General features: G+C 38.7%; 1 protein-coding gene across 3 annotated transcripts in view; it reads left to right on the forward strand.

Annotated features, from left to right (window-relative positions):
• Pard3b (par-3 family cell polarity regulator beta) overlaps positions 1-12,236 on the forward strand; it is a 1,028,687-nt gene that overhangs the window by 609,745 nt on the left and 406,706 nt on the right. For all 3 annotated transcript variants that reach the window (XM_039083322.2, NM_001191808.2, XM_063266952.1), the window contains 1 exon segment: positions 4,081-4,196. In XM_039083322.2, coding sequence (XP_038939250.1) covers positions 4,081-4,196 — 116 coding nt within the window.

Raw genomic sequence — 12,236 nt, forward strand, 5'->3', positions numbered from 1 at the left:
ATGCCAGCATAAGACTGGCCTGTAGACAAGTCTCTGGAGACATTTTCTTGATATGGGGAGGCACAGAGATGGGTGAGGCTAAAGGTGTTCCTAGGTGCTATAAGAAATCAGACTGAAGCCAGGGGGAGCAGGTCAGTGAGCAGCACCCCTCCCCTGTCTCTGTATCAGCTCCTTGGAAGATAGACTATATGCTGCAAAATTCAATAAACGCTTTCTTTTCTCCCCAAGTTGTTTTTGGTCACATGTTTTTATCACAGCAATAGAAACTAACTAAGATGATATTGTGAGCAATTTAGACGACATTTGGTCATTCCTTCATTATTCATATTCTCTCAGCCATATCCCCTGATACATACACAAGGCATAGATCACATGATGCTGCAAATAATCTTCCTGGCCAGTCTTCCAAAGCTTCTTGCTTGTCCTTTACTTTCAGACAGTTGTCCTTGAGCATGCACCCCTGCTTGGTCTTTCATTTTCCAGGTCTGTCACCGTTTTTGGGACAGCGGCGTGTGTTTCTTGCTGCTCTTACTTCTTCATTATGCGGCAATATTTGACCAGAGTATCTTTTCTATTTCAGAGATTTCCTGGTTGTTCATGCTGAAAACACGGCCTTTATCTAGGACATGTCTTTGGCCTGCTGTCAGCTTCCAGCTTCCCACACCCTCCACTGCAGCCCACCCAGCCATGAGCACATGCTAACGTCCCTCAAAATTAAAATATGTCATATTTTATTCTTAATCATTGTGTCACCCTGACTTCAGATGCTTTCCGTGTGTAACATAAAGTTGCAGATGATTCAACCCGTCTAACTTACATGGCTAAAATATTTTCATAATAACTGATTCAATACTACACTTATTACTCCAGCGAGCTAGCTGCTCTAACACTATCGTGTCTTGCATTACCCTCATGTCTCGCCTTAAGTCTCTGCAGGTCTGACTTTAGCTTTCCTTTGCATTATTTGCAGTTTGTAAGATGGCAATAGGGATCCTTCTAATGAACATTTTCAAACTGCATTTGCACATATTCGAAATAATGGTAACAGATGTATATAGCATCAAATTAATGGATGTAATCAGACATATGTACATATGGGTAAACGATTTGCAGCATTCATATGTACAGTACAGCTTTCATTTATCCTATTCTCCTCAATTATATCCTAATATTTTTATAGAAATAGATTTGTTTTGATTGAGCAGATCATAACTTGATACCTGATCATATGTCACCCCCACTCTTTTTGTAGAATAGTGATAGGTAAGAATGATTATTTCCCAAAAAGTTTAGAGGCTTTGAGCTTTTATGTTTGTAATGCCAATCACTGAAATGATAATCTAGAGGCTGAAATAGATTAACCAACTCATCAGTTGGGTAAATCCCCATCGTCTGTTATAAGCAGAGTGCTGTAAATGCAGTGAAATCTTTGTTTTGAAGGGGAATATTCATAATGGCCATAAACATCTTCCCTGAAAGCCATCATTAAAATATACAGCATCATCTTTGATCTGCTACTTGGGTTTCATTTCATTCATCACAACCTATACTCTGTTGGAGCAAAAGCAAACCTAAAATGCAAGTTACTTAGGAAACTGACCAGACCTTCAATTTAGAAGGAAAAGACTTGAATATCTATGGATTCAGCCCAGTATTTTAATCCATGCTGTGATTCAGGTCCAGGCTTTGCTCTTGAGCAGCTGTGTGACCTAGGACCATCAGTCTCCTCCGAGCCTCAGACCTAAGAGATGGATGACCCCTAATTCCTTCTGCCTCGTCTTTGTATCTGTGAAGATCATATGTCCCGCTGACATTAAAGCTGCGGCATTGTACAAGATCAAACCATAAACTCTTGTGTGCAAATAAAGGATGAATAACATGTGTAAAGGCACATGCTACCACAGCACCGAAGCACAAAGTAGCTCTTGATCTCAGTGGCATCTCTGAATCCTGTAAAATTATAAGGAGAAATTGGAATATTTGCATTTGACAATGCTGGCATCAGTAACACTAAATAAGTCATGGATTCTTGGGCACAGTTGGCATTCTCTGGCATCACTGGACATGTGTATAGCACTTGAAGGCTTTCTCCATTGACAGTGTACCCAGATACCAAGAAAGAAACCCCAAGAACCTGTATAACAATAAAGAGTAAACTAAAATTTTCTACATAGTTTTCATAGAAATGAGTATACTGTTTGCATTGGAGAGAATAATGAGCCCTCATTTTGTAACCACCTTGACCCACAGGAATGAAGCTTAATAACATTAAAATATGACAAACATTAAATTCTTACTGTGTGTGGTAGGCACTATTCTCACTATTTTACATACCTGAATTTGTTTAAACTTTTACAATGGCCTTACAGAGTGGTTCTCTTACTGCACATTTTATAGATGAGGAAACTGAAGCCTAAGGGTGGACAATATGATTATGCTTCTTTTATAAAAGGACATCGTGGTACAACAACTTGCCTGAGTCACACATCTAGCAAGTAGCAGTCAGGTTGTAAACTGGTCCATTGTGTTCTATGACCCTGACTCTTGCATAATGTACTATGGTACCTATCGGTAGACATCTATTTCTACCCACTGGGTTAGAATAGTGTAGGCTAATTTATTTGATCATCGGGATTGCTATTTCACAATAATGACAGGGATATTCCTGTTAAATATCAATACAGTTTTTAAAAAGTTAAACTTGGCTTCTGTATTTAGTTTAAAAAACGGGATTGTTCTCTGCTTTTTAGAGGAATCCTCATTCAAGATTAAGGTTGTTTTTGCTGTTGTTTAAAATGCCAAACTCTCTAAAGCATTACCCCAATCCTTTCAGATTTTCTAAGGATTCAGATTTGCTACCCAGTCTGAGTTCAGGACAGAAATCATACTGAGATGAGCCGCTCATATACACTTTAGCAAACCTGAGTACAAAGGAGAAATCAGCTGCAATTTAATTTATGGAAAGTGCATACTTACTTCTTTCTAAACAAAAGTAATCCATTATCTGAAATTTCTTCATATAATCCTTTGTACTGAATCTCCAAACAAAGTAGAGTATTCAGTAGAAGCAACATTCTTTAGATTGACCCCAAGTACTAAGAAATCCATAAAGGGCATTTAATGTATTTGTGTCTAAATTGTCAACTGTGCCGTTCCTGCGGCTTTCTTTTGGTGTTATTGATGGACAGACTCTGCCCAGCATTAACATTACTCTTTGAAGATCTCCGAAAAAGGTAAAACTCAGTCTCCTGCAGCCATCAGTCATTCAAGATGGTTTTCTTTATGGAGACATCCCTTTCACCGCCCTTTAAAAGGGCCCACTTATCCCCTAGGAATCCCTTAGCCACTCTGGGCTCAGCCACTCTCTAGTAACATCCTTTGAAGTGTTGGGGCTTGGTGAGCACCCCTCACCCACCTGGAATTGTAGGTGATGCAGCAGGATCCCAACTAGAAACCACCAGAAGAACAAAAGATGCCGTTAGCCCAAACACAATAGTTAACTTATACTGCAGGATAACATATACCGGGCAGGACTGTTACATGCCATAGAAGAAATCTGAGGGTCAAGAATAGGTTTAAAATACACAACTGCGCTAACAGTTATACTCAAACAATGGTCTGAAGTCAGGGACCCATGTGGTTGAATTAGGGAAAGGCTGGAAGAAGTTGAGGAGGGGGACCCCATAGGAAGACCAGCAGTCTCAACAAACCTGCCCTGCCTGTGAGATCTCTCAGACACTAAGCCACCAGCCAGGAAGCGTACACTAGCTGGTCCAAGACCCCTGACACATACATAGCGGAGGACTGCCTAGTCTGCACTCAGTGAGAAAAGAAACTTGAGGTTCCAGGGAGTGAGCAGGCCTGGTGAAGTGGTTGGGCAGAATGGGAGGAGGATAACAACTAGATTGGAAAAAAAGATTAAAGATAATAATTTAAAAAAAATAAACATGGCTGCAGGCTGAAGAAAAATGATGAGGAATGTATGCAGTATGAGAACTATATATCCATATCCATCCATAATCTTTCTCCCTCCCTGCCTCTTGGTCTAAACCCAAATATAACGACACCTTCTTTCCACAGCTCTAGAGTGGATTCCACAGGATATTTTCCAGATCAACATGTCAATTTCAGAATTGTGACACCAGTCGGGCAGCCCGAATCAATTAACCTGAAAGCCTCCAAGAGCATGGACCTTGGTAAGTAATGGGAGGTGCACCAGGTCACCTGTCCAGTCTCCACTCATCTGACTTTCAAAAGTAGTCCAGTTTGGGTTTCTTCAACTTCAGAAGGTGTTAACTGTCTTCCCATTTTCTCTCACACATGTAATTGTGATTACCCTGCTTGATCAGGAGAGAGATGCTTAGATTTATGAAGCATTCTACATAATTCTCTCCCTCTGTAGATCGGGGGGTGGGGGGAACAACTAATTCTGGAAAACTTGAATGGCACAAAACCGTCTCCAGCTCACCTGCCTTAGCATTTGTGCATTGGTTCCAGTTTGCATACAGTAGGCCTGGTGGGCATAGCTGTTGTTTGGCCTGGGAAGAAAATCGGGTCAAATGGTACTCCCCATTGGTTTTGGTTTTGTCAACTAAATATCCTGAAATCTTAAGACATTAGAGAGGGGAGTTGTACCTTGGGTCTGTTGCATGGACTAAATAGAGGAGGACTTGTTGGCTTCAAGGGGAGATCCAGGACTCTGGCAACAGTGTAGACCAGGGCATGAAGCTGTAAGACTTTTCAGACACTTAAGAACATTGCTCCCATCCTCTGGGAACTTGCAGGGTGTAGCATACATATTAGTTCATAGTAGATACAGAACAAAATATTCATTTTATCTTGAGTGCACAGGGGCCAACCTCTGCAATGTTTTCTTCTTGAGGCATATTACATATCTCATTAACATTAACAAGGAAACAGAATCATCAAAACAGCGAGCTCTACCCAGTGGTCTGATAAATAGGACTTATCTGTTGCTCATTTACAGACGCTCAGGAAAATGTTCAATCACGATGAAACAAGGGAAATTGATTCCATTTTCTATAAATTAACTAAATCGTTGGGAAGCATTTGCTCTAATCACCTATAGGGTGAGACAGGCAGAAAAGCTCAACAAGGATGCTGTTGTGAGCACTGGTCATAAGGGGATTTTTCTCAAGAGCAAACCTGAGACAAACCAAAGGGCTAATGTGACAGTGACATCTGTGATTACTAATAATTTAAGGAGCAATTCATTTTCTTGAAGTGCTTGATAAACATTTCCTCTTCTGTCTTGCCAATTTCTCTATAAATAAGATGAATGCGTTAAAATGGCTATTAAATTTGGGGAGGGAAATATATTGCTGTTTTCTTCATTTAATTAAAAAAAAGTGTGTTGCATTATAATTCTAAAATCTGTGCCAAAGATAAAATTAGTATATCATCCATTTTAAGAGAGAAAAAATATTAGGCAGTCTGCATAATTATTAAACCTCAGTCATGTCCAAAAGCATTTATTTTTTGATCATACGTACCCCAGTCCTCAGCTCCTTCCAAATTCACCCTACCCACTTTTTCTTAAAACATCTCTCAAGTTCAGGTAGTCTTGCCCATATATTCCTGAGGCCTTCCACTGGAGAGTGGTTGGCCCACCAGAGGCTATACTCTTAAAGAAAAACAAACTTTCTCCATTTCACTCGTTAATATCATCTCAGCTAGCGGTGGGGCTTCATACCTACCTCCTGTCTCCGTGTTGGACTCTGGTCTGGCTTGAGCTTGTACAGGCCATGCACGTGCTGTCCCTTTCAGTTCATAGTAGATGCAGTTTTCTTGTAGTCATCGCTGTCTCTGGCTCTTGTACTCCTTTAGTCCCCTCTTCTGGAATGATCCCTGAGTCTGGGAAGGGGGGGCATGATACAGATGTCCCATTTTGGACTTGGTATTCTGGAGTGACTCTATACCTTCATTAGTTGTCTGTCTCCGTGTTAATCACCATCTACTACGAATAGAAGATTCTCTGATGAAGGTTGAAGGATTTAATGGTATGATTAATACTGACACTTTATTTTAGAGAAAACTTTCTCTTTCAAATTGAAATCTTATTTCTGAAATATATGTATTAGCATTCATCCGTCATGTTTTATTGGTCATGATAGGTATACACTAATGAAAAATGGTAAAAACAATGTTTTTTCAATTTATTCAAAAGTCCATGGAGTATTTTGTTTAAAGACCTAAGTTCGAAGAAAAAAATCAAAGAAAGAAAAAGAAAAAAAAATAGAACAACTTGGTTTAAAGTGCACTGTTCCGAAGTGACTTAGTGGATGCTATTAAAACTTTTTTTTTTTGCAGCAGTTGTCAAATTGAGCCCCTCCTGAGAAGTATGAATTCAAGGCTAAGACAGTTTACTAGTAGGCAGTACAGGACAATCTTGTTCTTTATATTTTGTAAGTCAAGCTTACTAAATGTGTTATCTTTCACACTAAGTAAACCCTACGATACTCCAGCACTGGGCATTTGGAAATGTCTCCTCCTTGATTACAGAAGTTGAGTGTTCCTTGTGGCTTAAAGTACCATTGAGGACTCTAGATTGTATGTATGTATATATGTATGTGTATATGCAATATATATATATATATATATATAGTTTTAAGTATTGATAGTGATGATGTTTAGGGGAACAATGCTCTCAGCAGGATAAAGTACAACTTCAAATGTTAAGAAACTAATAATAAACCGTAGGGCTGGAAATGTGGTTCAGCTGGTACAGTACTTCCCTGGCATGCGCAGGACCCTGGATTTAATTCCCATTTTTAAAAAGTCTATAATATTAAGTTAGAATTCTCACATAATATTTTCTTAACCTGGAAAAAACATCAGCTTCATATGACTAAAAATAAAAAGGCATGAGAGTATAAATGTTCATATTTATTTATTGAGTGATGACTGTAGACTGGCTAGTTCTCTGTCAGAAACTTTCCATGACCTAAGTGTGGTGGTAGATTCTTGAGACACATATAAAGCCAGCCACGTAGGTGGATGAGGCAAGAAGAGGTGGATTTAAGGCCAGCTGGGGCTGTGTAGTAAAAACTACATTTATATGTAGTCTATAGGAATCTTCAAAGGGTGGTGTGCACCATCTCGGTATGATGCTCGGTACTGAGTCATACCATAATCTTAACTTCTATATTGAGCCCTTTTTCATATGGTCAGATGAGTTTTTAAAGGCAAGGAGATTCCAGTTACATATTTTTTACTTATAGACTATTTTTTCCTTATATTCTTTCCTAAGATGGGCAAGTCTTATGAAAACTTTAGCCCCCATATCCCCACCCCCTTCCCCTAGTCACCAGGCACATACACAGATGTCCCTGCCTGCCGTGCTGTGCACTTTGCTCAGCCTTCATGCACATGATCGTGCCACATGTACACTGGAATCATTGCACAGTTATGCAGTACAGAATGAACGACTCTCTTGATTTACGCTTTGCTTTTCTCTTTCCTGTTTAAATGCAACTTGAACTTGACTGAATGTTTTATTTTATGTATCTTTCTTTTGGCCCCTTTGTATCTTCTTATTTGAATTAATGTATTTGTCCTTTGCCAGTATTCCATTTGTTCCCTTTTATGTTTTTTTAAGAGTAGTATTGTCATGGTTACTTGTGTTTTCCCTTTGATCTTGGTATCTTTTACCGTAAAAGATAAATGGTTTGATGGGGCTGATACAAGTACTCAGTCAATAAAGCATGTACTGTAAAACCATGAGGACCTGAGCCTAGAACCCTAGTACCCATCTACCCTAGCACCTAGCTTTGAATGTTGGATTTGAGAAGGCACACAGGAAGACCTCTAGGAGCTCATTGGACAGCAAGTCTTGCCAATAAATGACATCCAGGTACAGTGAGAGACCCTGTCTCAAATCTATGGGGGAAACTGATTGAGACTATCTCTGTGGTCAGCCTCTGGCTCCTTCACAGAGATGTGCCCAGCCACCCTCCCTGAATCATATATGCTTACAGAAATACAAGCACATTTTAGACTCATTGCCATGTAACGCCATCTTGTCTTCCTTTGGTTTGGTTTGGTTTGGTTTGGTTATGGTTTTTGGTGTCCTATTTATCACATTTATTTTCTTCAAGTGGCTTTTGGGGAAAATTACTAATAATATATTTTGTATTCATAGTATATGAATATTTCTAAAGAAACATAAACACTTAATGTATTATTTAACCTTTACTATTAATTTAGAATGCAACCTCGTTAGATACTAAACTGCTTTCTATTTGTACGTGAGTGGGTTTATAGACCTGCATTTATTACACATAAATCTACCCTGCACAACGTGCCACCCTGTGCAAATCATCCTACTCTTACTCTGAATTTTAGTTACTTACAGGATAACTTTCTTCTCATTCATCTTTTTAAGCTGAAAACTAGATTTTCTTTTCAAAGGTAAATTACTTTGGCTCTTTGAATACATTGACTCTCCCATGAACCAAATAATCAAAGTGAGTTTAAAGATTTGATAAGAATGTTTCCTCATTGTGTGTGTGTGTGTGTGTGTGTGTGTGTGTGTGTGTGTGTGTGTGTGTGTAAATGTTATTTATGCATTCCTGAGAGAACCACTTTATCAGGTTAAAATAGCTTCTTTGTAAAGTGCTAGTTTCCTAAACTTTTTTCATTAGTCCCTTTATTCTTTAAATCAAGAACAGGTATTGAATTTTATTAAGTGATTTGTAAGGATCTATACAAAGTGACATATACTGTCACTTTTTCTTTGTTAATACTGTCATATTTTTCTTTGTTAATAAACTAAAAGAAAGCTAATTAAGTAGATTGTTCACAATTAGTCCCTGATTCCTTTTGAATAATTGTTTTCTCTAAACTTCTAAAGTTCACTTGGTTAACAGTAGTTTTACATGTGGAATTTCTCTAGAAGGGTTTCAGTATGGCCACACTGTAAAGCATAATCCAAACACTGAAAGTCGTTTTACTTGGTATTCTTAATTTCTGTGGAACTAGTCTACATTTGGGCAGGCCGTTTTTCCGTCACTATTTAGTAGATATCCTTAGAGCATGCATGTGGTCATGTTTAAGACAGATCAAGGATGATTAAAATAATAAAGTACACGAAATTTGTTTTTAAGCAATTGGCTGTAACTATACTTATTCAAGGGGTGGGGTGCAATTTAAGGGACTGTGTAGATACTTTGGGGTTTTCCAGAAAATCAATCTTTCTCTACTAATTGCAGACTTTCCTCTATTTATTTAAATTACCAGAATTACTATGTTCTGTCTGGATCCCTTTAATTTGTTCATAATTGAGCTTGTGTGGGTGTTGAGTTGGAAGCCCTCGGAAGCTGAATAACACAGCTGCCTTTTTGGCCTTTGGCATGGGGTTCCCCCCACCCCACCCCCCAAGAGCTGCCCTTATTGGCAGAATGCCAGGGAACTACATTCAAAGACTTTTTGATGAGGCATAAAAATCTTTAATTTCCAGGCTTGGTGTTTTATGACCCCATAATAGTGTTTAAGAATTAGTCTCAATTATTTAAGGGACAGCACTTCAGGATTTTGGCCCCTTTGTTGACCTAATCTATAGCCCCATTCAAAGCCAAGTTTAAGATGCTGTTTCTCACAAGATATTTTTAAAAGGAATTTTGTGTTCTGCTTCCATTCGAGCTCCCACTCTTATTTGAGATGGTGTCTGTGACACAGGGCGAGAGGGCAATGCAGCTGAGGAAGCTGGAGCAGCTGTCTGCCTCTGCTCAATGGGAGGAAATGAGATGACAGCGGTGCACGAGGCAGCCAGATGAAATTGTAGGAAGTTTTCTGACAATGAAGGTTGTTGATATCACATATTTCCTGGTCTCTTTTTGCAGACTGCATGTGCCTTGCACAACTCTCTCTAAACTCGGGGGAGAAGGGATAGATTGGCTGATTGTCTTTCAGGATCTCCTGTCAGCAGCTTTATTGTTAGTAACTCCTATTTTTTTAAATTTAGGGAATGTTTGTGGACAAGCAGTTGTTGTAAACTATACACAACTCGATTTCCTGTACTTAAAAAGGCAAATTATTAGAGATATATTTTGAATAGAACTCTTTTATAGAGATGGGATATTCCTCTCAGAAATTGGCACCTTTCATACGAGACCAAAGATGGGAATGAAATAAGTAAATTAAACCCACTTTTCTACTTTGTTTGTAAATTTATTTTTGTAATGAATTCTTTCTTTTTTTCATTTTTGCACATAAAGTATGACAAATACCCTGAAGACTGACTACAAAAAATTATAAAATTATATATTCTGATTTTACACTACTTTAGGATGTTATATATCGATTTATCTTAATATAAAATTTTAGTCCTGTGTATATTCTCTATTATTATCAATAAACAAATTCTTTGAAGATAGTAAGAGCTCAACCAACTGTTGCTGTTTTAACAAGTCTAACATTAAAATAACAAACAAATCTGCTTGGTAAAGAGAAATTAATGGTATCCCTTAAAGATAGTGTTTACTCACTTTCTCAATTAGTCAAAGAAGTGATCAGGAAGGAGCACTGGATGAGCTAGATTTGTGTCTTATCAAGACAGAACTAGACAATCGCAGAGTTATTGAGTGACTGATGAACAAATGCTTACTGAGTACCCACTATTTGCCTTATTACATGAAACCCCAGGAGCCAGTACGTGATGGGAGATGTGGTGGCTGTTTCTATATTAAACTCTAACAGGAAAGGAGTGCCTAGGAGTTAAGGGAGGGCTTCCAAGGGAACTGTTGGCATAATCTAGGAAAGAGTATGATGGCCCATTGTTTAGGATTCCTAACAAATGCCACTGGGTTCCTGTGTTAGTTTTCTTTAAGTATATGGAAGAATGATGCTCCAGCTGGAAGAGTAGGGTTGCCTGAATATGGAAGTTAAAAGAATTGTTATTTGTGTGCTGTAAATGGACCATGATTATAAACCGGCTGCCCAAGATTACTAGCATTCATCAAGAGTAGTGGCCGTTGACAACCTGCCACTATATGAAAATATAGTGAAAATATATGAAATAACCCAAGCCTCTTTCCATGTGAGAATTTATAAATGGACAGTCATGGAAGTATTGCATGCGATATTGACCTTGAATATGTTTCTCTTTGTCTTCTGGATGAGCTCAATGGGTCGAGTTATGTACTGAGGTATAGATATAGCATTAGAACGTTCGCTCCTAAAATATACCAGTTAGATGTCTGTTATCGCCCTAAAGAGGTCAAATAGCCACCTCCTGTAGACTGTACTTGCAGCCTCTTACTTGTCCATGACAAAGAAACAAAGCGAAAATCAAAACACCTCAGCAAGAAGAGGTGGATCATTAGATAGTTAAATTTCCAAGAGCCAAGAACAAGGCACTCAACTGAATAATTACATTTTAGAATGTTAGAGGAAAGGATTTTGAAGGTTTTCAGTACAAAGAGATAAATATGTTTTTTAGGTAGTCAAGGACTTTGATGGAACCTGGCTATGGGTAATTTGGAGGAAGAGACTCTGGGATGGAATGGAATCTTACCAATTTTACAATAAAGGTGGGCCCAGAAAATGGGCATTCTGTTGAGCTGACATAATTTCCATGAAAACTGGGTTCCCAGAATTGTGACAATAGAATTCAGGCTAGAGAGATGGATCAGTTCAAAATGTTTCCTATGAAAGCCTCGTAACATGAGCTTGATCCTAGAAACCCATGCTGGAAGGGGAAAACCATCTCCTGCAAGTTATCCTTTGAGCCCTGCATGCACGCTGTGGCATCAACATATTATTCATACTGTCTCAGGCTTTGTACTGCTGTGAAGAGACGCCATGACCACAGCAACTCTTAGAAGGGAAAACATTTAATGATTTAATTGGGGCTGGCTTACAGTTTCAGAGGTTTAGTCCATTGTCATCATGATGGGAAGCTTGACTGCATATAGGCAGTCAGGGTACTGGAGGAGCTGAGAATTCTACCTGGCGATCCTCAGGCAGCAGAAGAAGACTGTGTACCACACTGGGCATAGCTTGAACATCCTAATATTGCTGCTCCCTCTGGGCCATGCATTCAAATACAGGAGTCAGCGAAGGCCACTCCTATTTAAACCACCACACATATAAATAGCAAAAAGAAAGTATGTACCCAATGAGCACTTACTGGATACTTATCATATACAAAACAATATCCCAGGTAAATAACAGGGTGTGTTTATTCTGTTTAAGTCAATAGAAAGTAAAGTTGTATA

Source organism: Rattus norvegicus, chromosome 9, assembly GCF_036323735.1.
Source record: "Rattus norvegicus strain BN/NHsdMcwi chromosome 9, GRCr8, whole genome shotgun sequence".
Lineage (NCBI taxonomy): Eukaryota > Metazoa > Chordata > Mammalia > Rodentia > Muridae > Rattus > Rattus norvegicus.